Genomic DNA, 23,944 nt, shown 5'->3' with positions numbered 1-23,944 from the left:
TAGGGGTCCTTCGTCCACGTTCACGGTATACGGCTCGCAGGAGGGCATGCTTTCCATAAGTGAAGCCGAGGTAGGAGACAAGGTAGCTATAGAAATATGATCAGTTCTAATGCTCTCGATGTCGGGTCAAGCGTGATAGCGGGCGCGAGTTTGCCTCCTGATCTCGATGGAGAAGGGGCCGTTCGCATGAGTATCTCACCGGGCATACAGCATATAATAAATCAATATTCGTGAAGCCTGGGCAGCACATCCATCACGAGAGAACGTTCAGAAACAATAAGAATAAGATTCAGCCCACGTATACTAACGCCTGGGAGTCCAGCTACCCGAATCAAAATAAATCAAAGACATACAAACTAATCAGCAAACGTAACCCCTATATCTCACTGTCTTACGTAAATAATTGCCCCCTGAATTGCAGCGTCGAAGCACTATCGGCGAGGTTAACCATCAGCAACCCAGATAGCTCGATTCGTCTAGCCGTCCTAGGCATCCTTGCCCTCGACCTCCACAGTGTCAAGCGCCAAGCCCGGAGATAGCGACCGAGACTCGCTCTTGCGTTATCTCAGTATCCATTGCTGGTGCCTTTCCGCAAGCTAGGCAGCGGTCTCAACAAAGGCGAAATCGGCGGAGTGGATCCTCTCCCCCTCCTCCACTAGCACGACATCCTCGTACTCAATGGTTCTTAGGGCTACTATCTTCGCTTGCCCACCAAATTAAGAATGCTTCTTCAACTTTCCTCGCCACTCCCAGGTCGTTGTTCTATCCTCCCACTGCACGCAGACGAACATCATAGGCGGCTTCTTTCGCGTACTTCCATTCTCTGCCGGCCAGTGCCTCTGGGCCAAGGCTTTAAGCAGGCCAAGATAATCATAATATGTCTTATACCCCACGAAACCGATAACTCGACGAATCCGTGGCTCCGAGCCCGATTCTCCAAGACGAAACACGTTCGCCTTCCCACTCTCAGAAAACTAATCATCAGCCATGCGGCCCATGTGGTAATATAGTGCATAGCGCGGACCATCTCGATAAATAGCATACCACTTGCCGAAGGGCCCCTTTATAGATATATCCAGCTTACTGTCGACTAGACTTATCACGGAGGTGATTCTTCCTATGTCGCCCAGCTCTTCTAGTTCGTCAGAACTATTATCGCCAGTATGCGCCTTCTTTCCAGTGTGTTCCGTTAGGAAAAGACCATCGTCTTCTTCGGCCTTGAACTGCGGCTCGGCAGCATTCGCATTGGATCCGGGGTTTTCTGATGCCTCGTCAGGTTGACCGAATCCACGCTCCTTAGGTGCCTCATTCGGCGCCGCGTCTTTCTTCTCTTCTTCCGGTGGCGCAGAGGTGCCGTCGTCATCTACTTCCATGCCTTCAGGGGCTTAGCGCTTACTAGTAGTATATTGCTAGTCTATCTCTTCCTTCTTCGCATCATCCGCTTTGTCGTATACCTCCTCGAGATATCCAAGAGCAGCCTGCGCGTTGGTAGAGCGTGTTTGCCTCGCGGTTTTGCTCACACCTTCGGAGGTCTTGCCAGGGTTGGTGGGCTTGTCACCTTGAGCACCCTTGTTTTTTTTCGGAGGAGCCATGGTTAATAACCTAGAGGAGTGAGAGATGGCTTGTCTCTAATAGTCTCGGTTTTATAGTGGCTCGCAAAGCGTCGACTGGCCGTTACATTGTGCACAATCAGGCGTTTTCTTTTTGGCAGCCTGTCACCATCTACTAGCCGCTCAGACTTGATACTCCCGAAAAGGTTCAATCCAATAGCGGTTATTGCATAGATACAGGCCGCAATTAGAAGCCTCCACAGTCCTTGGTGTCACTGATGGTCGAGTCCTATAATGAGCACATTTAGGCCTTATGTATAGAAGTAGACATACTTACTAGCGGAGAAAACCCTTTTCCACTTTCAGGATTGAGTGTAGAGTGCCGTGAGTAATGAAGGGCGAAAGCGGCTAGGGTCTTCCGATGTGCTTATGTAGCAAGCAAGTTAAAACGGGGGTGAGCGTGCTGCGACTTTCGAGTTTCCGTATCTACGACTGAAAGAGCTCCATGGCTCAAATTAACGGAGGACTTTCCCCCTCCGAGACAGAGCTTTAGCTATTCGGCACACGTCTGAATACGAATTAGTAGGATGACGTTTCCTGGCTGCCCTCCGACTATTGGACAGGCGAACCACAGCTCGATCATAACTCTCGCACGGTGCTTAGTATACAACCTACTTCAGACAGAGCGCCGGTATTATGTGAGTTCCTCAAGGATAACACCGCCACAGTCAGCAGTGAGACTGTTCGAAAGAGGTTCTATTGCAAAGTTTGGCGCTGCCCGAAAAGCTACTCGCGTGCAGAACATCTAAGAAGACACATCAATAAGGGGGTAGCCCTGTCTAGACCATCAGACACTAAAAGGACTAATGCCTGGCAGGAAACATAGTGCAAACCCACCCAGGTTTCCTTACACGCTATGCGGCCATTGTTTCAAGAGATTAGAGAACCTTCGCGCTCACCGCAGGCTGCATCGAGATGCCACCGGGGACGTGTGCCATTGATCGAGCATGGAACGTGTCGTTGTGCTAGAGGGTAGAGCAAGCTCTCGTGACGGAGGGGATGCCCGCCTAGAGAATGCCACGCTCACCATACATACTTTAAAAAGTCTATCAAAATAGTTTGGATGCTACAAAACGCTTGCTACATCAGTCGAGCATCGTCCATACATAGGTAATTGGGACGAGGCGGCAAGCATGTTTGATTCTCCTTCAGATACACCTAAACCCACTTATACCATTGTTAAGCATAGCAGCTTTGCTGGAGTTGCCGGGACGCGAATGCAGCCGGATCTCAGATTCAATTCTTCCAACAGTATGTCGTATAATAGGCATACCTCCCGCAGGACGTGCCCCGCGAGCCTGCCCAGAGCCAGCGTTCGCAGTAACGTACGATTCTAACTAGGAAATCGCTGTCTGTCTAGAGTACGTTTCGGGTTTCTCTTCTTGCCGTGGCACAATAACGGATAGGAAGAATGCGTAGTGAGATTTAGCGTGTTTGCAATCATTCGGCGACTCTAGCCACTAGTTCTTCAACGACGTCAAAAGATACCCGCCCAGCTCATCTACACGTCCTTAACCTTATAGAGCAGAACTAGCTCTGCTGAAATCGTTTCCGCTACGGTCTGAGACGGGGACCGCCGGGTCGGGGACGCCCCAGCTAGAGCGACAGCGCCGAACATCACGAACAAAGTCTGCGTTTCTTATTCGCATTGAGCTCCGGATCCGGCGTGCTCGCCAGTATGCCCTCGATATACTCCTTCAATAGCTGCAATACATCTTGCGTGCTCTAGTAGGATAAGGCCAAGTCTTGCGCGTCAGCCCAGGCCAGACTCAACAGAGCGTTCTACGCGTCGATCGTCTCGTCTCGCTACCTAACCTCCTCGGTCTTCTCTCTCAAGGCATCGATGGCCAGCTCCCGGTCAAAGTCGACGACCTAACGCTTATGCACCTCTTCGTCGACCTTTTCGCGGAGCTCCTGCACGGCTCGCTCAAGCTCAGCATAGCGGAGACGCTAGTCTCGGTAGTCCGTCCCAAGCGGAGACGGACACTGATCAAAGCCGCTAGCATCGGCTATATTGACGTCGGAGAGTGCTATGCAGGCCCAGGTGTCCATTTCTACTCGACCGGCCGCTCTTAAGCACTTGCCCTGCAACAGCTAGCTAGGAAACTCTTACACTCTTATACTCGACCGCATCGTCGGATATCGACGTTCAGTACAGGCCACGAAGCGCGTCTTTAGCACCTTATAGCCCACGTCAATCGCTCTACGGGCCATTATCGGGCTGGCCGAGTACGCAAGCTAGGTCAAGTCAGGACGGCGACGACGGACAAAAGCGGTTATCAGCAATATATAAAACGCCAATCAGCACCCCTAACGACACCAGCATATACAATTCAATAAGCGCATGCAAACACACGCAATAGACAAAGCTACGGCAGGAAAGTGGGAGGGTAATACTGGCTGTCTCAGACAAGCCTCAGCGATTGCTCGAACAAGTTCGCGATCCAGAAGAACCACATGGCATCGCGGTGCTAATCGGAAACTACACAAAGTCCCTCTTTCTCAACAACATATGTCCAGGGAGCAGGCACCCTAGCAATGCGAGATACCACGGTGAGATCCATCTACATATCTCGCATGCCCGTGCCACTCAGCCGGTCCTCGTCGCCGATGGGGACCTGCCCGTCCACAATCGGCTACCCTCGGCACCAAGATCATATCGGTGCCACGAAACCGACGAGGACTACTTGCCTACAGATATGCACCACGCGGTCCCGGCAGCCGACGAAGTCTACCAGAGATTCGTCTTTCCCTTTATCGATATGGCATGTCTATTCGTTACTAACATTAGCGGGCCTGACCGCGCCATAGAGTGCCTAGCCTCTTGGGCTGCGAGGGAGCGGTCACCAACCTCGCCTATCCGCCCGGTGTTAATCGTCGTGGTGCCGAGGGAGCACAGCCAACGGATGCGTGTTAAAGTAGCTCGCATAGGCCAGCCGGCTGGCCCTGCATCGCTAACTCGTCATTTTCAGTCCATCACCATCGTGACATTCTCACCAACCCAACGCGGGATGTGGCAGAGAAAGCAATTAGGAACTCTTCGTCAGAAACTCTACCAGGCCATCCGAGTAGTCCATCGCGAGCGACGCGACAGGAGCTTTCTCTTCTCCGCTCGCCATACCGTCGCATTCCTCCAAGCGGCGTCACGGGACCTAGGTAGGTCGCCACGGTCGCCGGTAGACTTGATCCAGATGGCGCGAGCGGCCAATCCCATTGCTTCCGATCTAGCAACCCACCTAGTAAACTTCTTCCGCGGACATAATAACGACACGCTAGAGTCCTGCGCCATTCCCACAGCCGCCTCGAGCCTCTTGCTAGACCAGTACCCACCTAGGATACACCGTACGCCTTACCTACTAGGAGCGCACTGGCCAAGTAACTGACAAGCTCCCTAGATTTCCATCCCCAGGACGTGTTTCGTTCCTTGTACCGTGATGCCTGCGCCCAAGCCACCCTTGAGCTAGAAGAGATTCGAGCAGCAACTGCGATACCGCCGCTACCATTCGACCTCAGTCGGTCGCTGGAGCGTAGCATGACGGAACTATTCCCCCAGCTCCAGCAGCTCGATTCGGCAAGAGATACCCATCGACATCAGTTGACGAGTGTGCAACTACACCAGCGGCTTCCGTCCTCGGAAAGCACCTACTTTGTTTGTGTTCGACGTAGACCCCAATATTGCCTGCCCTGTCGGCACTGGATATGCCAGATATATGTCTGCACCTTTGCCCGCCTTAATGCGGGCGATCCGTATCTATTCCATGCGGACGAGTATCTACTATACGGCGCAACGGCTGGTCCCTGCATCCGCGTCCGACCAGCCACCGCGACCACACGCATCCTAAGCATTAATAGGGGCGGCACAAGGGGTCGCGCTCCCCTCGAGTTCCTTAACGTCCTACAGGAAGCCATCGGCCTGCCCTACCCCGTCTAATAGAACTTTGACGTCGTCTTCGGCACCAGCTCAGGTACATATGCCCTTGGACTCCTACGGACCAGCTAGCTTATCTTCACAGGGGCCCTTATCGCATGCGCGCTATGCATCAACGGCTGGCCCGTGGACCAATGCATTAAGTACTTTGAAACGTCGTCCAAGCTCGCGTTCGAGGAATCTCGCTACTCCCGCATCGTGCGGTCGCTCTTCCACGCCGCACCCTTTGTGGCGCCTGCTATCGAGCTCGTCAAGTCCTTGCTTATCGACTACAAGTACGCCGCCGACCAGCTCGAAGCCATTCAACAGGAGGCATATGGCGCCCGTCGAAGCATTATTAATTCCGCTAAAGCGAGCCGCGCGGGGACCCTAGTAGGCGTAACACTAACGAGCGCACAGGACAGCAACACTTTTATCGTGACCAACTACAACGCAGAGAATCATAAGAATCAGGGTACTTTCCATCCCGCTAGCGTTTTCAGATAGCTGACACCAGACAGACTATGAAGTCCTCCGATTCGACCAGGGAGTCGCCGCAGCGCCTCTGTGGGAAATATTCGTGGCGTCCGGGTCCCTGTCGAGTGCTTACGTGCTGACTTGAACAGTCTCCGTTGCTGCACTGCAGCGCCATAGTAAGTGTCGGGTTAGAGATCCTTATTCACATACTAAGTATGGCCGTCAGTTACTTCACGGCCCACCATATCCAAGGCGCCGGCACATTCCAGGATAGGGGCCTCGGGTACAACAACCCAGCCCCCATTGCCATCAAGGAGGCGGCAATTCTTTTCCCAGCGGCGCCTAAGCCAAGCACCGTCGTCTCGCTAGGGACGGGTTCCGCTGGCTCCCGTACCACGGCGAGCGCGGGGATCGCTACGATGTGGGAGGATTCGTTCCCTACGCGACTATATCGGGCTTTTTAGAAGCAAGGAAACGCCGGCACGGCGTGGAAAAACCTAGTGAGCCAAGAGGAGGACAAAAGCCATGGCGCCTATTTTCGGTTCGACATGGAGTACGACGGGATACAGCCAGCGTTAGACGACGTGACCAGCATGCCGCACGTCGCGCAGATAGCACGTGACAGCGTGCTTGGTTCGCCGCAGATGGAGCGCCTGGCGCGACGCGTGCGTGCTGAGCTATTCTACTTTGAGCTAGCCGCCACGCCGCGTCTGGTGAAGGGTGCATACCACTGCACAGGGTATATCCTCTGCCGCCATCGCGCAGGAAACGAGCAGTTCGACGTGTTCATGCAGCAGCTGACAGGGCGCTCAGCCTTCCACTGCTTGGAGTGGACCACCCCGGATACGTCTGTGTCAGCCGCCCACAGGGACGGCGGGGGTAGTTTTCGCCTAGCTGTCGAGCTACGCGTGTTAAAGCGGACAACGCCATGTCGCATCACGCTCCAGGAGGGGCCATCGTCCTTTCCTTACGACATCAGCGGCTCCCCATTCACACTCGATTGGCTCATGGAGCAACAGAAGCTCGGTGTGAGTTTTAGTCGGGCTAACCATCGGTAGCTGTCAGGGTGTGCTATTCATTCAGTAGAGCTTGCGGCTATGAATTGCATGAATTCACCATCTGTCCGAAGGGTGAATATTTCGTGTCTAAGCTGAAGCTATTCCTTTCGCTTTGCCTCCTGGAAATCTAATCTTGGCTGAATCATTGTCGAAGACTACCCTGCAGTTGAGCTCGGCCCAGGCGGATGATCGGTGCGAATCTACTGTGTAGTCACGTAGTCAAGTGGCAAAAACGCTAAATGCTACAGAGACCACCCGTGTGGATACATGGATTCCATTTCCGCCATAAGCTTGTATCAAAGAGATTGCTGATCACCGTGTGGTGCCCCTGTATCAAACACCGCCAATACGTTTGCCCACGACTGACCTTTTCGGACTCTGATCTTCCGGCTGAAGGACTCTTCATCATCGCGACCAACGCATTCCTAGGCGCAGCGTGCGCCTAGGGGCTCCTTGTTAGCATCCGCTGCGGGCGCGTTGCCATTTCGTGGCTGCATCAACGTTCCATCGCGGACTGGGGGTGGCCACTGACGTTGCTGATATGTATCAACCGCGACTGGCCGTGGCACTAGTCAGCGGCGCCACTTCTGCAGTGTTCCATCCTGCCAACAAAGCTACGTGCGCGCAGAGCATCTCAGGAGGCATATAAATGAGGGAGTGACCTGCTTAGCGTACATAAGGGTGACCTGGCAGGGTGCAGAAACTTATTGCCACTGACTGTAGGGCATCTTCAATCTACAGCTATCGTTAGCAAACGTGCACACGTCACAGCCGATAGGGCACCCCCTAGGCGATTGAGATTGAGATGCCACCTCGATATAGTAAATCTTTTCATTTCTTAATGTCAAATGTTTAGTTGGTAAGGACAGGAACCCGCTAACGGTCGGCCGAGCTTAAACTCCAGCGGAGAACTCCATACAGCGGCCGAAAGCTCACAGTGATAAGCAGTCAATGTATGCCTCCACGTCCTGGTAAATGCCACAAGAGGCCGTGGTCATCACTGTAACCGGTCACATCAGCATGCTGCCAGTTGTCACACTCTTCGTCAATCAGGGGATACCACTTACAGGCTATAATCGCCAGTCATATCAGCATGCTGCCAGTCATCACACTCTTCGTCCATCAGGGGATACCACTTACTTTCTATAATCGCCAGCCACATCAGCATGCTGCCAGTTATCACACTCTTCATCCATCAGGGATACCACTTACTTTCTATAATCGCCAGCCACATCAGCATACTGCCAGTCATCACACTCTTCGTCCATCAGGGGATACCACTTACTTCCTATAATCGCCAGTCATATCAGCATACTGCTAGATATCACACTCTCCGTCAATCAGGGGATACCACTGACTTCCTATAATCGCCAGTCACATCAGCATACTGCCAGTTATCACACTCTTCGTCAATCAGGGGATACCACTTACATTCTATAATCGCCAGTCATATCAGCATACTGCTAGATATCCTCTTCGTCAATCAGGGGATACCACTTACAGGCTATAATCGCCAGTCATATCAGCATGCTGCCAGTCATCACACTCTTCGTCAATCAGGGGATACCACTTACTTCCTATAATCGCCAGTCACATCAGTATGCCCGCCAGTAATGAGATTTATAAGGTTAAGAAAATATGAAAACCCTACTAGCCCGGGATTTACTAGATCCCCGCTGAACTTGTTACTTACTCGCTTTATAACGCCTGGTTGTTCCACTGGCCTCGCAATAGCTACCGCAGCGAACATCATAGCAAGAGGGAGGGAGAACTTCATCGTGACGGCGGGGTAGTAGTAATCAAGAAGTATTGGTAACGACAAGTTGCTGTAAATAAAATCCCTCAAAAAGCAGCGGACGTCAATCTGTGTTGTTGAATGATAAAGGAAGATAGTGTTGCAAAATCCAATATTACTCCTGAGCGAATGCTGCGACTTTTAAGCATTCTTAGGGTCAGTGGCTAGGGCTCTAGTACATAAGTATGAAGATCAACCAATGCCGGGCCATAAAGTTGTCTTATAACGGGGTCCGGCTGATCTTTGCCACGTCAAGTCAATTTGATCATATTCTGCATACGTGGCTAACTCAAGGGCTCCGAATCAGCCAATCCCAAAGCCGCCAATGTCTTTGCTATGCCTATATTAGCATACCTTAGTGGGTCCTTCTAATCATACGCAAATTGTGTTTCACTCAGCCTCCCTAGAAGAGGGAAGCAGCACAGCCAGTCACAATTTGAGGCCTGTGTACTCGGTCCTGTACGCAGGTGAGCCTCAAACTAGGCACTCCAAACCCGTTGCTAGCATTAACAGGGTAAGGAACCGGCATCTTGAAGGTTCGGACACCCCATGTGGGGAGCTACATAGCATAAACGAAACGATCAGATGCCATACGCGCTCTGTAAATATTGGTTGGCGATGATCAGCGAGGCTAAGTTGGGGGCGGAGGAGATAGGCCAGGGGTATCAACCGGGGTAGAAATTGAGAGATGATCAAACGAAGCTAAGTTGAGGGTGGAGGAGACACTTCAGGGGCCCTGGCTAGAGTAAAGCTAGAAGAGGAGAAGATCGGCCAAGCCAATTGAAGTGTAGAGGAGACATACTGGGCCTCCCAGTAAGAACCTAGTCAGAAGTGGACGTAGCCCACCAGCCTTATTGGTATATTGGAGAGGTCCCAGCCCCCTTGGCAAGAACCCAGTCAAAAATGGATGCAATCGCCAGCACTTCTTCTTAGCGGGGTGTGGAAGTCCAGGTGCCCTGGCAATAACTCGGTCAAAAGTGGATATAGTCGACAGCGCTATTCAGGGGTCCCTGGAGCTCTTCACTACACCAAAAGGACGGCTGTCGATTTCATCCACTTCCGACTGGGTTCTTGCCATGGGGCCTTGGACAACTCCACTACACCAACAAGGAGTCTCTTGGGCCATGTCCACTTCTGACGAGGCTCTTGCTAGGGGCCCTTGGACCTCACGCCGCCAAGAAGGAGTCTGGTTGACTACATCCATTTCTGACTAGGTTCTTGCCATGGGCCGTTGAACTTCCCCACTCACCAAGACCAAGCGTAGTCGATCACCCCCACTTTCAGGGTATACTCTGAGCCAATGAATCACAAGAGAACAATCTGCATATCCTTATCCTTTATCTGAGCAAGAAGGTTCCGGTTAGCCGCGCTCTCCTCGATAATCTTGGTTTCGAGGGCGGCTGTTTTCTCGTCCAGTGTGGTTATGTGATCGGTGAGGTTCGTAATCTGGGTGTCTTGGGATTCCATGTAGGCGTATGCCTGTTGACAGAAGTGAAACCATTCAGAAGGGTTGCTAGCTACGGCATCTGCGAAGGCGCGCGTATCCTGGGGTGACTCTGGAGGAGTCGGGCGGGAGGTCATCGTGTTCAGCGTCCTATGGGTAGGAGCTACGTAATGTCAGGGGCGGTCGATCGGCAGGTAGGACGGGGAACACTCGGTTAGGCTGATCTGGTCTATTGCTACGGATAGGCACTCCTCAGGTAGGGCAGGCTCTATGTACAAGACGTAGCTCGAAGAGCTACAACAGAAGACGGTCGGGATCGCGACAAAATGCAAGGGCAGGCGCGAGTTCACGTGACTGCAGGTGCAGGGGTGGGTCCCCGCTCTTGACCAGCTGTGACACCCAATTTGAACAGGCTGAACGAGACCACTTACAAAGTCATAGGGAAATGGGGTCCTGGATCGAGATAGATCGAGATGACCCTAGAACCCTAGGGAAACCGTCTCTCTTAGACTGTATGTGGGTCTATGTCTATAAGCTTGATAAGCATGGTCGATTCATTAAGTGTAAAGCCCGGCTAGTTGTTCGAGGAGACCAACAGCCGAAAGGGCTAGACGAAGAGACCTACGCCGCAACCTTAGCTGGAAGGTCATTCCGGACCCTGATAGCAATTGCTGCCCGGTTTGACCTGGATCTCATACAGTATGACGCAGTCAACGCCTTCGTCAACGCAAGGCTAGACCATCAAATCCTGATGAGGATGCCCCCTGGATACAAAAAGGCAGGAAAGATCCTACTGATCCAGAATATATGGTAACTGTAATCCACCTAAAATTGTATATCAACATTAAATTATCGTCCTGCTCTAAGAGGCCACTGCTCGAACGGAGTAAGAAGCATATCAGCCTCGGGGTTGGCTTGGTCTGCCTCATATGATTGTGAGCAGCGAAGGTTGCATCAGGATGCCCCAGGCCCGCTCCACAACTCTGCTGCCGATCGTCTTTGACGAGACCTCCGATGGCTTTGCGACCTGGCGAAGTTATGGCGGACTAAATAAGAGGAGGGCTTTGAGACCTTGCGGCGCTTGCGACTTTGGGGGGCATCATCATCATCCGAGCTGGAGTCATCACCAGATGGGAGCAGACGAGAGATCCCCCCGCGCCGAGGCCGCAGCTCGCCGAGCCCTAGTTGTCTGTGTCATTGTCCTTAGACTGCATCTTTTCATGCGGCAGAAAGAAACGGCGACGCTAATGTAGACTATACTTCGGCTTCGGCTCCGGAACTAGCCTTCATAATCGCGGACGTGATAAGGGTAGACGCGCATGCTGCACCATCCAAGCCTCTACCTTCGTACGGTCGAGGCGAGAACGGTGCGGGAGATGTGGTGCAGGCTCCAGGAATAGCATCGTCACCCAATTTCCAGGCAAGAATTTTGGTTTCTTGGACTGACGCTTGGACATCCTCGGCGAGGCTGGCAGCCCGTGGAGGATGTACGCAAGCAGGGGGGTCAGTTCGGCGTCGGAGATGCTTGCTCCTGAGCCACATGGAAATGACGTACCCCACAACCTGCGTGCCACAACCTGCGTGCCACAACCTGCGTGCCACAACCTGCGTGCGTGCCACAACCTGCGTCGCGACTTCGCTCTGATCCTTCGGACGCCAGAGATTTTCATTCCTCAGTCCATCGATTCTTGCAGAATATGGTCGAGCCTCGCGAACCGTGGTCGAGACAGGATGTCCTGGCTTTACTGCAGCTCATCCACATGGTCCTTCTGCCCCTGATCGCGCCTCTTCTTGGCGTGATCGGAAATCTTCGAAATCGCCACATGCAAGATTGACTCGGCGTGGGTGCACCTGAAATGCTACTGCCTAGCGCTTTTTGGGGTATCGTGCTAATGCATTGGACGTAGCTCGTTGTGGCCGCCTTCGTGCCTCACCGATCAGACCTCGTTGCCGATTAGTGTCGTTGCGATGACGGACTGAACGTGGCGTCGGCGGTGAGGAGGGCAAGTTTGCGGACGGCGTGGGAGAAGACGAAGTCGCCGACTGCGATAAAGGCTGTAAGCGTGCCACTGGAGGGGCAGTGAAGGAGGGGCTCACCACATCATCAGCATCCTCTGCGACGAGGCTGTAGGCCTCCTCCATGTACTCGCGCGGAGTCTTCAGGCTGGTCCGCTTCATCGTGGCATGTGGTGCTTCGAAAGCTCCTGCTATGACGTGGAAAATGGCGGTTGAAAGCTGAGGGCGGGGAGCTGTTTGCGGTCAAGCTGGAGTCGAGTCGGTATGACGCCTGAAGCGCCGCGCACACGCTGGGCTGCATAGTGCCGGTGCGGGAACGTGCCGATGCCAGTTGCTGTGGAAGTCTGTCGGCGAATGTAGCGTGCCGCGATGTGTGTTTTGCCGAACTAGAAAACTCCACCGTTATGTAAGCAAGACGCCCACCACCGGGGCACCGCTCCACCTAAGCCAGCTGCGCCAAGTGTACCGTCGTCGCTTGTGTGTATATTGCAGGGAATAGCTAGAAAAGAAGCTAAAATGTTTGCAAACGTGTCTGAAGCATATGATGCATGCAACTTTGGAGGCCTTCGCCGAATAACATTCCAGACGCCGAACGAGGCAGCAGGTCGTCATCTTGGGACTCCTCCGAAAAATCGATCTGCATCCTTTCGATATGTTCAGAAAGAAGGCCGTAAAATTCTATCCCTTTCTCGGTATTGCGTAGTTCTTCTTCGATCTGACAACGGGTCGCCGCATCCGAGCTCGAGTTGGCTATTGCGTGCTGCGCCATAGCCTCAAGTTGCCACCATCTGCACCAAGGAGCCTGACCACCGCCTCGTGTCCAGCCGCAGCGGAGAGCAACAGAGGAGTTCGATCACACTCGTCCACCAGCTCCGTAGCAATGCCTCTCGCTTCAAGCAACGTCTTGACTACCGTGGCATGGCCATTCTGTGCTGCTAGGTGGAGCAGAGTTGATCCAGTCGAAACATTGACGTCCCTAGCAAGCACCAACTCCACTTTGGTAGAGATGCCGGGTTCTTTCAATAACAGTGATGCATGACCAGATTTGATCGCTTCGACCTGGGCACCTTTAAGGTTATCAAGTGCATTGGCTACATCGACCAGCGTGATGCCGTCCGGGTTTATCGAAGGTAGGAAGGAGCCAACAAAAGCAAGTCCCGGGTCGTCGTCCATAGGAAACAAGAGCCTCGCAATCTCCTTGCTATCAAACCATAGCCCTCTACGGCACGAAGAGCTTTTACAATCAGCAGCAACAGCGGCTCCGGTCGCAACAGAGGCACCGGCAGCAACAGAGGCACCGGCAGCAACAGAGGCACCGGCAGCAACAGAGGCACCGGCAGCAACAGAGGCACTACGATATGATGATCCGCGGCTATCTATCAGAGATATGTATCAGCAAGGGAAGCTTGGTATAAGGCGCAGCCTCGTGGCAGCCTCAAGACTAACCAGGTATATCGGAAGGCGATGGGACTTCCTTCACGATACAATAAAGCTGACTATGAATGGTGAGGCGTCCAGATCGAGACAGTGGACAAGGAGGGCCTTAAGTCAAGCTTCAGAAGAAAAGCAAACCAGGAAGAAGAAGTTCAAAGCCTTGGTATCCTGTCTCCAACCATCAATATGGCGCTGAGCTTCTCCAATTCTTGCAAGAACTGCTATTAATACAAATAAAGACGCTAACCAAATTCAATCAACTACCGCCCCGTCACTTCTGCTCCATACCCGCCCTCCAACGTCGCATGAACACTTTCCATTGAGCCCAACAGGACTTCCATTCAGTCATTGAATCAACAGCGGCATGTGCAGCCATGACATACTCATAACGTTCCTGGATCTGCCGCGCAGTGAACCTCACCCTATTGATCCTCCATACACAGGAGAGCTGATAAAACATAGTGATGCTATAGCAGATGCGCCAGTCAGCGATGGTATATCCCCACAAAAAGAAGAAGAAAAAAAGGAAGCATCAGCCTTAAATGCTATCAAGATGGGACCACTTACAATATTGCGATCGAGATGCAGAAGCTCAATACGCACATATCGAATGTCGCGCTGCGGTCACTCATACAGGGACGGCGGTGGCCACCCTTGTGACGACACATTCCACCACTCGGGTGCTTCTCTTTCCTGAACTCATATGCCATGACCATCATGACAATGCTGAGGGCCAAAGCGACGATGTTCAAGACCACAAGGCCAATAAATTGGACCAGCCATACTGTGGGTGGCCTTGGATTGGTCGCCGAATGGGGCCGCTTCAGCAACGGCGAAACCGTAACCAAATGTATGCATGCCTTCGAGAGCGAAAGCAGTCAGACAGTTAGCTCGTCGTCATCTAAAGCAACGCACACTGCCGAGGTTGACTAAATCTTCCAGGGTCAGGGACTCACGCAGACCACAATGAAAATAGCAAAGGGTTTAAGAGAAGGGATCGAGTCAATATCAACAATCCGCGCCGAGGCGCTGAGCAGGACAATCGACAAGAGCCAACGCAGGCTTCCCCACAGGCCAATCGAGGAGTAATACTCGTCTAATTGTGATCGCGCGATGTCGTCGGCATCTTCAACTTCACAACCTGCGGCTGGTGATAGTCGTAGCGTTTCAGCTGGGTCCAATGTCATTGCCGGTTGTGGAATGTGTGGAGGAGGAGCTTCGTTGCGGTCATCGCCGATAACCTCGTATCGCGCCATGATGACCGTGCCCATTGCTGGTGTTTTCCTGTGATGATTTTGGAAGGTTTGGACTCAGATCGCCTTAAAACAATGGGATTGAAACTCAGGGGGTAGATGGGTTTAATTAGGCTCTTCCCCCTGCTTGTGCGAACCCTACCGTACATAGTAGTTACTCGAGAAATTTGGACAGCTTGGCAGCAGGGGATCTGAAACATCCCTACACCACCAAACTTGTATAGGAAGGTCATATCCACATCGCTTCTCAGCCCAACTCAGCCGCAGTATCAACAATCGTACCTTTTTGGAGCCTTTGATGAAACTGATGTTCCTACCTCCGTAGAACATCGAAGGATCGCCCTGCCTGAGGAACAGCCTCAAAACCCTACCAAAGACCATCAATTCGGGAAGCTTTGAATGGGTTCCACATCCTGAAGCCAACGGCCGCTGAGTGGGGGAGAGGCCGAAGGTGGAAGGTGGATATTGCTGAGGATGGTCTGGTGCCCGCTGTTAAACGCGTGTCGACGCGTCAGGAATAATTAGGCAGGCGGTCAGTTCTGGCTGAATAACCCTAAGTGGACGACATCTCTCTCGGAAACGGGAAAACTATTTGCCGACTATCGTACTCTGGATGATTTCTTGAGGGTGCCTATGCTTGATCACGTGAAAATGTGTTCCTGTTCGGTCGTAACCCGCCCGTCGATCGAGCGGGATTTCAAAGTTGAGCGTTGGTATCAAAAAGCGGGTGGTCAGGGGCAAACCAGATGACAGGATCTGGAGTCCCAATTGCCAGTCGAAGACAGCCTTGTCAGGCTGGTCCTGGGCCAGGACGACAGTAATTGTGAGCCACACCTCATTGGGCCGAGTGCCTCAGCGCCTCCAGGCGCCCATGTTGGCCTGTCACTCTGATCAGCCAATCAAGCTCAAATCAAGCTTTCCACGCTTGTCCATCCAGCATTGACGCGCCCCTACCGCAACCCCGCGGCGAAATCCACTAGTCTCCAGGCACCCATGTAGTCGAAGGCGACCCAAGATGCTCCTGACGAAGTGTTACTTGACGTTCGATCCGTTTGAGACTCCATGGTCTCCATGGCCAAATCGGGCATTATCCATTGAGGCAATGCCAAATCGGGCTGGAGGATGCCTGGAGGCAACACGCGGATGACCAAGTCTGTGCTTCAAGCAAGCCGTATGCGGGCTCCCGAGCCGGCAGGTACAAATAGCTTTCACTCATGGCGGGGGCGTCAAAGGCGACCTGGCGGCGCTTGGAGTCGCATCCCACCATGGCCAACGTTCTTTCAACATGAAGCCGATTTCCCTCATCCACGCTATTCTTCTCGGCGCAACGGTAGCCTCAAGCTCCATCATTCCTCGCGCCTCTGAACGATCATCATCGTCAAAGGAGCCAGAAGATCCGATCATTCTCCTGAGCAAAGACGAAAGCTTTCATTTCGACTTGCTCTTCACCCTCGGGAACGCCATATTCGGTGCCGGCGACGTCAACGATGTCTTGGCCGCAGCGAAATACATCAAGGCTGGGAACTTCACCAACTGGCTTGAGTACATGCACGCTTTGGCCGAGGATACCAAGAAGCAAGCCGAGGATCCGGACAATGCGTACGATCTGTTGAACGATCGGGAAGCCTGGTTTGCCGCGTCGAGTTATTATCGTCAAGCCGACTTCCTTGACCCAGCCTGCTTTCTCGGCCAGCCCGATAATGGCCCGCAGAGCGATTGACGTGGGCCATAAGGTGCCAAAGACGCGCTTCTTGGCCTGTACTGAACGTCAATATCCGACGATGCGGTCGAGTATAAGAGCGCAAGAGTTTCCCAGCCAGCTGTTGCAGGGCAAGTGCTCAAGAGCGGCCGGTCGATCAGAGATGGACACCTGGGCCTGCACAGCACTCTCCGACGTCAACATAGCCGATGCCAGCGGTTTTGATCAGTGTCCGTCTCCGCTTGGGACCGACTACCGAGACCAGCGTCTCCGCAATGCTGAGCTTGAGCGAGCCGTGCAGGAGCTCCGCGAAAAGGTCGACGAAGAGGTGCATAAGCGTCAGGTCGTCGACTTTGACCGGGAGCTGGCCATCGATGCCTTGAGAGAGAAACCGCGCACGTGACGCTAATCCAAGCCAATCGAAGCTGGGTGTCAGAGCATTGAACGACACGATACAGCGGTGGAATCGCATTCCGATAAAGTTGAGAGGTGCGGCATCGTTGATTCAGTCCCTGTCGCTCAACAACACCAAGGCTGGCACCTAAATGACAACCATGAAGCATCGAGATCGCTTCCAAGCCCGATATGTCCTCAAGAGTCACTTTCAGCAAATTATCGAGATAAACCCGTGTTCGCTCTCCCTAGCTACACGGTAGATCAGCACCTTATGGAGCTCGAGGCGCCACACACGCTACTCCCTATAGCCTCTTCGGAAGACACTTCGCAGAAGTGGGATAAAGACTATCTCATCACCCCGATTACGACAGACACCGCTCGTCTAAACAGTTTGCCTAGACGTGGATATACGACCCTGCCTCCTATCAGCCGCCGACACCTTCCGATATCTATGAAGGAAATCAGAACGCACGAAAGTAACGAACCCTATATCCAGCACGGCGGCTCGAGGCGGTCGGTGCAGAAAGTCACCGGAAAGACATTAAGAATACAAAGCACAGGCTTAAGAAAGTCAACCGTCGTAGAGGTGAGTTATGGAAATAGTGGAGAGTCTATCGTGTTACGGTGCCATGCCTATAAGAGGTGGAAATAGCGAGGACAATACCGCGGTGGGTGGCTTGCGGTAGAGTTCAAGGTATTGCTCAAGACACTTCGCAACAAGTCTGACGAGCAGATATACGGTGTGCATGTCCATGCTCAATAGCGCTGGGGAAAATAGCTTGCTCTGACTTGTATGTGGCCGTGTTATTTATAAAAGGGATGGCATTACTTGATGGGTAGATTGCATAGGTCCAACAGCCAATCAAGCTTTCCTGCACGGTCAAATGCCCCTTGCCTGCTCGGCATGCTAATCCCACACTGCTCTAGTCAGATGTTTGTAGTCGAGACGACACAATCAGTCGTACTAGTGCTAGGAAAACGCATCAGAGGGCGACCATCCTACGGGGTGCTAACATAGCGTACGGCGACTACAGTCCTTTCCATTAATAGCATCACGACAGTAGACATGAAACTAAAAACAACCTAGCGACTACGATATATTGAAGCGAGGCTACTACATGCTAACTTGAGGACTCTCCAGAGAAGTCCCAACCCAATCCATTTCAGGCATCATAGGTTATGCTCATCCAGCAGAGCGGACGAGGAATCGTCTCTCAGAGCACACTATGCACCTGCGCGGTGAAAAGCAGTGCGGATAATGCAATCCATGACATGGACAGTCGGTGGGAACCTGAGGTACCAGGGGATCAGCGCCTGCAAGGGGATGCGTCTATCAAGACATGGTTATGGATAGACACAGGTGAAGCTAGCGGGACCCCAGCCTACGGAACTGTCTGCTAGTGTTAAGAGAAACGATCAGTATAGTCCTTTGCTATACTCTCAAAATTCCCCACGTGCTCGCGGCCTGCTAACTTAGAGCCCCATTTTCGACCATTTGCTGCCAGGAGATCAAGGTTGCCCACGCTCGCCACCCAATAGTGGCCGCCGCTGGCTACGAGGCAGACAGACAGGATGGGTAAGAAGGGCGTGCCAGCTCTGGCGAATCGCCCCGCCTCATCATTCGGGGGTGTCGAAGAATGGGCAGCATCCCTACTCAATCTGGTCATGCATAATATACCATCTTCGGCCTTTGTGGCCAGTTGGATTTGGAACTAGGCGAAGGGGTGTGTGCCTTGGGCAGTCAGCGCACCCCACACACGTGCTCCGCCTGCCTGGGATACTACGCCACGGCCGGACTTGGCCACGGCGTCCTGAGTCAAGGAGACCTGGGTTCGATCTGGCTGCCGATCTGGCACAGAGGGAGCCTTTGGAAAAATAACTAGGTCGCTAGCGGCGTCGTCAAGCCGACTCAAATTAAGCTTTTGGCTCGTGTGGCACGATTGGTGCGAACGGGAAGGTCGCCTTGTGGACAAAGCTTGGCAAGCCGAACGCTCGATCAGATACCTGCAGCGCTAGCGCACCCGCCTTGATCTATTACGGAGAACCAATGGCCCACACGCGTGTGTGCAAGCAACGAAGCTCAACAGGGGCCTCATGCAGCCTCCACACCCTCACAAAATTGGTGGCTGCCACACGGCGGGGTTAACAGTCAGTTGTGGCTGCGCACGGCAAGATCCTCCCACGGGCGATTACCCACAGCGATGGCGGAGCCATCACATCTCGTTTCTGGTCTTCTGTGGTGGTCAACTATGGCTGCCACGCTGGAAGGTCATCAATCATGGGTGGTCTGCCCCGAACAGGAGCACCCAGGTAAGCCCGTCATACCTACTCAGATCTAAGGGGTAGCCTTTTCTCATCATCCATTGTGGCTGCGTCACTGGACGCTTGGCGGTACCACTCGGCGCAATCGACGATCAATGTGTGGTACAGGAGGGTTTTCTTTGAGAGTGGGGAATATAGCGACACGCGGCACTTCGACGAGATACCAGCAGTGGTCCCTATCGAGGCCCATCCCCTCACCGCTTTCACTTTATACTGACCGCCTTGCTTGTTTCAATGGGCCTCCCCTCTTTGATTAAATCTATCCACAGCCTACTTATTCACCGCCTACTATTTTGAGGCGCCGTATGCGCCTCCCTCACTGGAGATTTTCACCGCCTGCCTGATACTCTTAGGGTGGCTGCGGTCTTCCCTGCTTGTCAAACATTCAGCGAGTGACGCGCTGAATGCATCCTACAGGTCAGGCTATCAGCCAAGCATCACTAGTGAATCTCCCTTTCGGTCAGTCAAATCTGGCACAGCAGGCCAGTTTCGAAGGCAAATGTTAGGGACAAATCCTGGGACGTAGGGCAAAACAATTGGCTACAAGAAAAATTCCTATCACATGGATGGCGACAGTCCTATTTGTGATTCTTGTCTTCCGAGTTTAGCTTCTCTGCGAGGAGAGGTGCGTTCAACCTGCGGCGGCCTGGTTGGTTGCATGAGGAAGGATACCATCTGGCTCGGGCATGGATTGCATGGGAACTCGATCGTTCTTTCTCAACAGTATCCCTAGTAATTGGGTTATAATAGACATGATCGCATTTCCAATTTCAGGAGAATCACCGATAATGATTCATCAACCTATTCAGCTCAGTCAGGTCCAGTCAATCCCGTGCTTCTGTTCATGATTGATTGGGCATGAGGGCAGGCGGTGACCAAGAGGGCAGGCGGTGACCAAGAGGGCAGGCGGTGACCAAGAGGGCAGGCGGTGACCAAGAGGGCAGGCGGTGACCAAGAGGGCAGGCGGTGACCAAGACAGCAGGCGGTGTCAAAGAGGACGTGAAATGCCCACCGGGACCAGACTGCCAGTGCTGCAGAGTACTCAGCCATTCATCATCAACAGACCAGCAATTCAGTCAGGCCACTATTACCATTTATGATCTGCGAACAACGCAGTTCATTTCACCAAGTTACAGACTTACGAAAGGTCTAAAGCCTCATCTCTAGTTCTTACCGGTTTTTGCTTAGCATATTCTATCCTGCCTCTGCGACAATCAAGCCGACAAACAATTACGGAACTGAGTGACTCTTGGTAACGTGGGGTTTCATTTTCATTTAGCATTTAGGTCGCTATGAGATAACAGGGACCTGCAGACATCAGACCACCTTTCGGCCTTTACTTTGAGTACTGAGCACGAACTGTAGGGCATCAACGCACCACATCTTCTCAGCAGCGCTTTTGCATGCTTGGACTAAATGCGCCGATTGCAGTATGCCATACAAATCGACATATGTTCGTATTGAGTCAGGATACAGTACCATGAATACGCAAGGCATGGTTCTGTAGATGCATCTTGTGTTTCAAACGCAGCCTACAGACCGGACATTGAATCGTAACATCGTCCCGGAAATTCCCAAGGTGGCGCCGGCGGAAATGCTTGGTCAAGTCGCTTGGACCATGGAACTCATGAATGAGTTCCGGGATTCGAGGGTCTTCAAGTGGTAAGAAGCGAGCCTTCCCAACACACCAAAAGCAGCGAGTTGGTCGCTGCTTCGAGTCTGAAACGAAAACAGAAAGCGTGGCAAGCTCCAACGCGCTGTGCGTTGCGGTATCTTGGGCCGGTGATTTTTTCGCTGCACCGCCGTTGCGTACTCGAGAGACAGGCCCCTCCTCCACAGTGCAGTATGCGATCAGAGCATGAATCGCTCTGTTCCTCCGTCTGTACTGGCCCTCAAGAGTAGGCTGTACTTCAGCTGTAAGCGCTTCCATCATTCTCTTTTGTGCAGGATGTTGAGGTTGAGTCGAAATGTCCTCTGGCACAGGAGCAAACCCTTCACCACGAAGTTGGCGTTCGATGTCCTCAACCGCCTGTTTATCGGTCCACCCTTCTCGAACATCCTGCAGCATAGCATTTGTCTTCCTCTGCTTTGCGTTGCGTAATTTTCGATGCGTATTTTTGTACAGTTCAGATCGTGGCTGCATCCTCTGTAGCCGGCGTCGCATCTTCACAATCTCTGGATCGTTCTCTATAGTTGAAACTTGCTCCGCTGTCAGCTTGGTAGGCCGGCGTTGACTTGTCGAATGCGCGATGCTGCACGACTGTGTGACAAGTGCTTGGTTAGGGTTTTCTCCGAGAACAATGGCAAATGTGTCGGCACATATTTCACGAGAAAGATAGTGTCTCTGGAATGGCACCGAATTAGTGTGGCCGAGAGACAAGTTGCGAAGTGAATCGCTAATGTTAGCTTTGAAAGTCAATTAGTGTCATTAGTAATATAAGGAAGGGGAAACCATACGGCTTTGATCGAGTTTGTTGCCTGTGAGGTAGCGCAGTGAGTACATGATCACATTGCATTCGATGCCCTGTATTTTTCCAAGGGCCACGATCCACGCTCGCATCATGGAATAGGTGATAGGTTTGTTTGCTGAAGTCGCGTAGCCATCTGGTGTCTTAGTAGCTTGGCGAAAAATGAAGACGTCGTCCAGCTCCCGTTTGAGAGGTAGTGGTAACTCATCCTCCTTGGGGTGAATGGTTAGCTGCTCAATGCCTTCCGGTTGGGTAAGACTTGGTGCTCGGAACGCTTCACAACGAAACAAGATTGCAAGTAAAAAGACATGTGTGCTGAGGAACAATGATCGATGGAAAATACCCTCGGGAACGGTGAAAGTGCATCTGTGATACTGTAAGCGTAGATGCGACCATAAGAACATCAGACTTACGACTCCTTGGCCCCTAGGTACGTTTTTGTGAATTCCGGGGTGAACTTTACTATGAGGTTATGGGGCCCTCCTTCCGGATCTCTTGCGAGAGTGACTTTGATATCCCCAAATCTGAGAAAAAGAATTGATGCCGGTCGAGAGCCCCCAGGGGCGAGGAGGAGAAGAAATAAGACGGCAAGGATGCGGAGCTCGCCAAGTTCGAATCGCTTTTTTGTCGTGCTCAGCGTGGTCTCGATCTGGGCTTTCAGGGTTTCGACGGTCATAAAACGGTTCCTTCTCCTCGTGGTTCGCAAATCGTATTTCTCCGTAAGTCGTTGCAGAACCTGCGAAGATTTAACGCACGAATATACGCTCCATTGCTAGGATAACATACCTCTGATATACCTTCGTAGATGCATGGCTTAAAGTTCTGTCCCGTCGCCACTTTGTACACAATTGACAAGAGCTTCCACCGTGTCTGAAGAGAGCCGCTCGTCTTTGTACCTCTTTTTAGTCTCCCATTTTTGCCAAGTTTTTGGCATATCGTCCATTCAAGGAAGTTTTCCACGATAGGGATGGAAATGGAATGGAAGGGATTTTCAGACTTCAGGACCTGGTCGTTGAATCTGCCAAGGAACGCTGTTAGGCCAACAAGGAAGAGGAATAATAAGAGATACGCACTGCTCCCACATAGCTTCAACCTCTCTAAGACGTAGTCTTGTTTTCTTGGCATAACGTTGGTACGTATCCCGTTGGACTGGGGTCAATATGCCTTGGCGATAGTACTCAGGTGGGTGTATATTGCCACCATGAAGTCCTTCCTCTCCATCGCCATCGAATCCGTCGTGTCCTGGATTCTCATATATGGTGTCGTCATCAGCTGAACACTCCTCTTCTTTTACGGAAAATATGGACTCCTCTTCATCGCTGAGCGAAGAAGAGAAGTTCCAGTCATCCATACTCGGGACGTTTTTGGAGGAGCTCTTGAACGGCGTGGGTTGGCTGAATGTTACGGCAAGAAAGTAGAAATGGTACGACTTGTCTTGGTATGTAGTCAATAAGTCTGTGAGCGCAGTTGAAGTGCGAGCACCGTACTTTTAAGGTGAGCATGGGAGTCATTTTTGAGCGCTCAGGCAGTGGATGTGACCAGGGGTCAAGCAAGCGAAGAAGGCCCATGAGATCGATCGAGGCGAGTTGGGCCCACAGCCTGCGACAGTACGTTGTTGCTCGGTACGGGCGGGTACTTGAGCGCGGCGTAAAGACCATGTCGCAGGCGAGGACCCTTAAAGCAGCGCTGGATTCCTGGCTCGTGCGCCGCCGGGTTCGGTGGCCAAACCTGCCATTTCCGGCGGCCCAAAAGCCGTCTGATTTTTTAAAGGAGTATTATTTATATATAGCTCCCTTCGTTATTTTATTAAAGTATCTAGCCCTTAGCTTTTAGTATTTCGGTATTATAGTTTAATTAGCGGTTAAGTATATTTACTTTATTATTTTCTAATCTTTTCCGATAGATAATCTTAATATTATATTCGGCTAGGAATTTAATATATTATACTTATCGCGAGCTAAGTTCTTATATCGTAGCGAAGTAAGAAATATTTTAGTAATCGGTATAAACTTTAGTTTTAAACTTTATCCTTAGTATATAATATTTAAATTCCTTAATAACGGCG

At 52.1% G+C, this 23,944-nt stretch overlaps 7 protein-coding genes across 7 annotated transcripts; 3 read left to right on the top strand and 4 right to left on the bottom strand.

The window, feature by feature from the left end:
- Positions 1–974: 974 nt before the first annotated feature.
- Positions 975–1,592, bottom strand: F5Z01DRAFT_640018 (uncharacterized protein; the record flags this gene model as incomplete). The annotated part of the gene is made up of 3 exons (XM_046262490.1): positions 975–1,384; positions 1,455–1,478; positions 1,523–1,592. 3 exons carry the CDS (start codon positions 1,590–1,592, stop codon positions 975–977), a joined length of 504 nt encoding a protein of 167 aa, XP_046114705.1.
- A 1,899-nt stretch (positions 1,593–3,491) lies between these two features.
- F5Z01DRAFT_683750 (uncharacterized protein) lies at positions 3,492–7,052 on the top strand (the record flags this gene model as incomplete). The annotated part of the gene is made up of 12 exons (XM_046265877.1): positions 3,492–3,656; positions 3,974–4,000; positions 4,025–4,078; positions 4,103–4,321; positions 4,349–4,422; positions 4,447–4,477; positions 4,505–4,952; positions 5,006–5,502; positions 5,545–5,575; positions 5,624–5,992; positions 6,187–6,427; positions 6,500–7,052. The coding sequence occupies 12 exons, from the start codon at positions 3,492–3,494 to the stop codon at positions 7,050–7,052; spliced, it is 2,709 nt and encodes a 902-aa protein (XP_046114704.1).
- A 977-nt stretch (positions 7,053–8,029) lies between these two features.
- On the bottom strand, positions 8,030–9,044 carry F5Z01DRAFT_665312 (uncharacterized protein). Its single transcript, XM_046264158.1, is given in 4 exon segments — positions 8,030–8,267; positions 8,338–8,413; positions 8,608–8,613; positions 8,627–9,044. 3 exon segments carry the CDS (start codon positions 8,827–8,829, stop codon positions 8,389–8,391), a joined length of 234 nt encoding a protein of 77 aa, XP_046114703.1. The 5' UTR covers positions 8,830–9,044; the 3' UTR covers positions 8,030–8,267; positions 8,338–8,388.
- Positions 9,045–13,057: 4,013 nt separating this feature from the next.
- On the bottom strand, positions 13,058–14,997 carry F5Z01DRAFT_640015 (uncharacterized protein; the record flags this gene model as incomplete). The annotated part of the gene is made up of 6 exons (XM_046262489.1): positions 13,058–13,679; positions 13,754–13,803; positions 13,880–13,959; positions 14,030–14,163; positions 14,309–14,601; positions 14,698–14,997. The coding sequence occupies 6 exons, from the start codon at positions 14,995–14,997 to the stop codon at positions 13,058–13,060; spliced, it is 1,479 nt and encodes a 492-aa protein (XP_046114702.1).
- Positions 14,998–16,279: 1,282 nt separating this feature from the next.
- On the top strand, positions 16,280–16,714 carry F5Z01DRAFT_677600 (uncharacterized protein; the record flags this gene model as incomplete). The annotated part of the gene is made up of 1 exon (XM_046265372.1): positions 16,280–16,714. The coding sequence occupies one exon, from the start codon at positions 16,280–16,282 to the stop codon at positions 16,712–16,714; it is 435 nt and encodes a 144-aa protein (XP_046114701.1).
- A 142-nt stretch (positions 16,715–16,856) lies between these two features.
- On the top strand, positions 16,857–17,852 carry F5Z01DRAFT_640013 (uncharacterized protein; the record flags this gene model as incomplete). The annotated part of the gene is made up of 3 exons (XM_046262488.1): positions 16,857–17,092; positions 17,132–17,675; positions 17,742–17,852. The coding sequence occupies 3 exons, from the start codon at positions 16,857–16,859 to the stop codon at positions 17,850–17,852; spliced, it is 891 nt and encodes a 296-aa protein (XP_046114700.1).
- Positions 17,853–20,668: 2,816 nt separating this feature from the next.
- Positions 20,669–23,230, bottom strand: F5Z01DRAFT_693730 (C2H2 finger domain protein; the record flags this gene model as incomplete). Its single annotated transcript, XM_046266227.1, has 5 exons — positions 20,669–21,817; positions 21,869–22,245; positions 22,293–22,615; positions 22,666–22,897; positions 22,953–23,230. 5 exons carry the CDS (start codon positions 23,228–23,230, stop codon positions 20,877–20,879), a joined length of 2,151 nt encoding a protein of 716 aa, XP_046114699.1. The 3' UTR covers positions 20,669–20,876.
- Between the last annotated feature and the right edge of the window lie 714 nt (positions 23,231–23,944).

This window comes from Emericellopsis atlantica (assembly GCF_019669845.1).
Source record: "Emericellopsis atlantica unplaced genomic scaffold F5Z01scaffold_33, whole genome shotgun sequence".
In the NCBI taxonomy this organism is placed as follows: Eukaryota; Fungi; Ascomycota; class Sordariomycetes; order Hypocreales; family Bionectriaceae; genus Emericellopsis; species Emericellopsis atlantica.
Note: the sequence above shows the minus strand (reverse complement) of the source record. Positions and strands in the feature narration are given on the sequence as shown.

Coding starts and splice junctions, on each gene's coding strand:
- F5Z01DRAFT_665312 (XM_046264158.1), bottom strand. CDS start 8,829: ATGAAGTTCTCCCTCCCTCTTGCTATGATGTTCGCTGCGGTAGCTATT.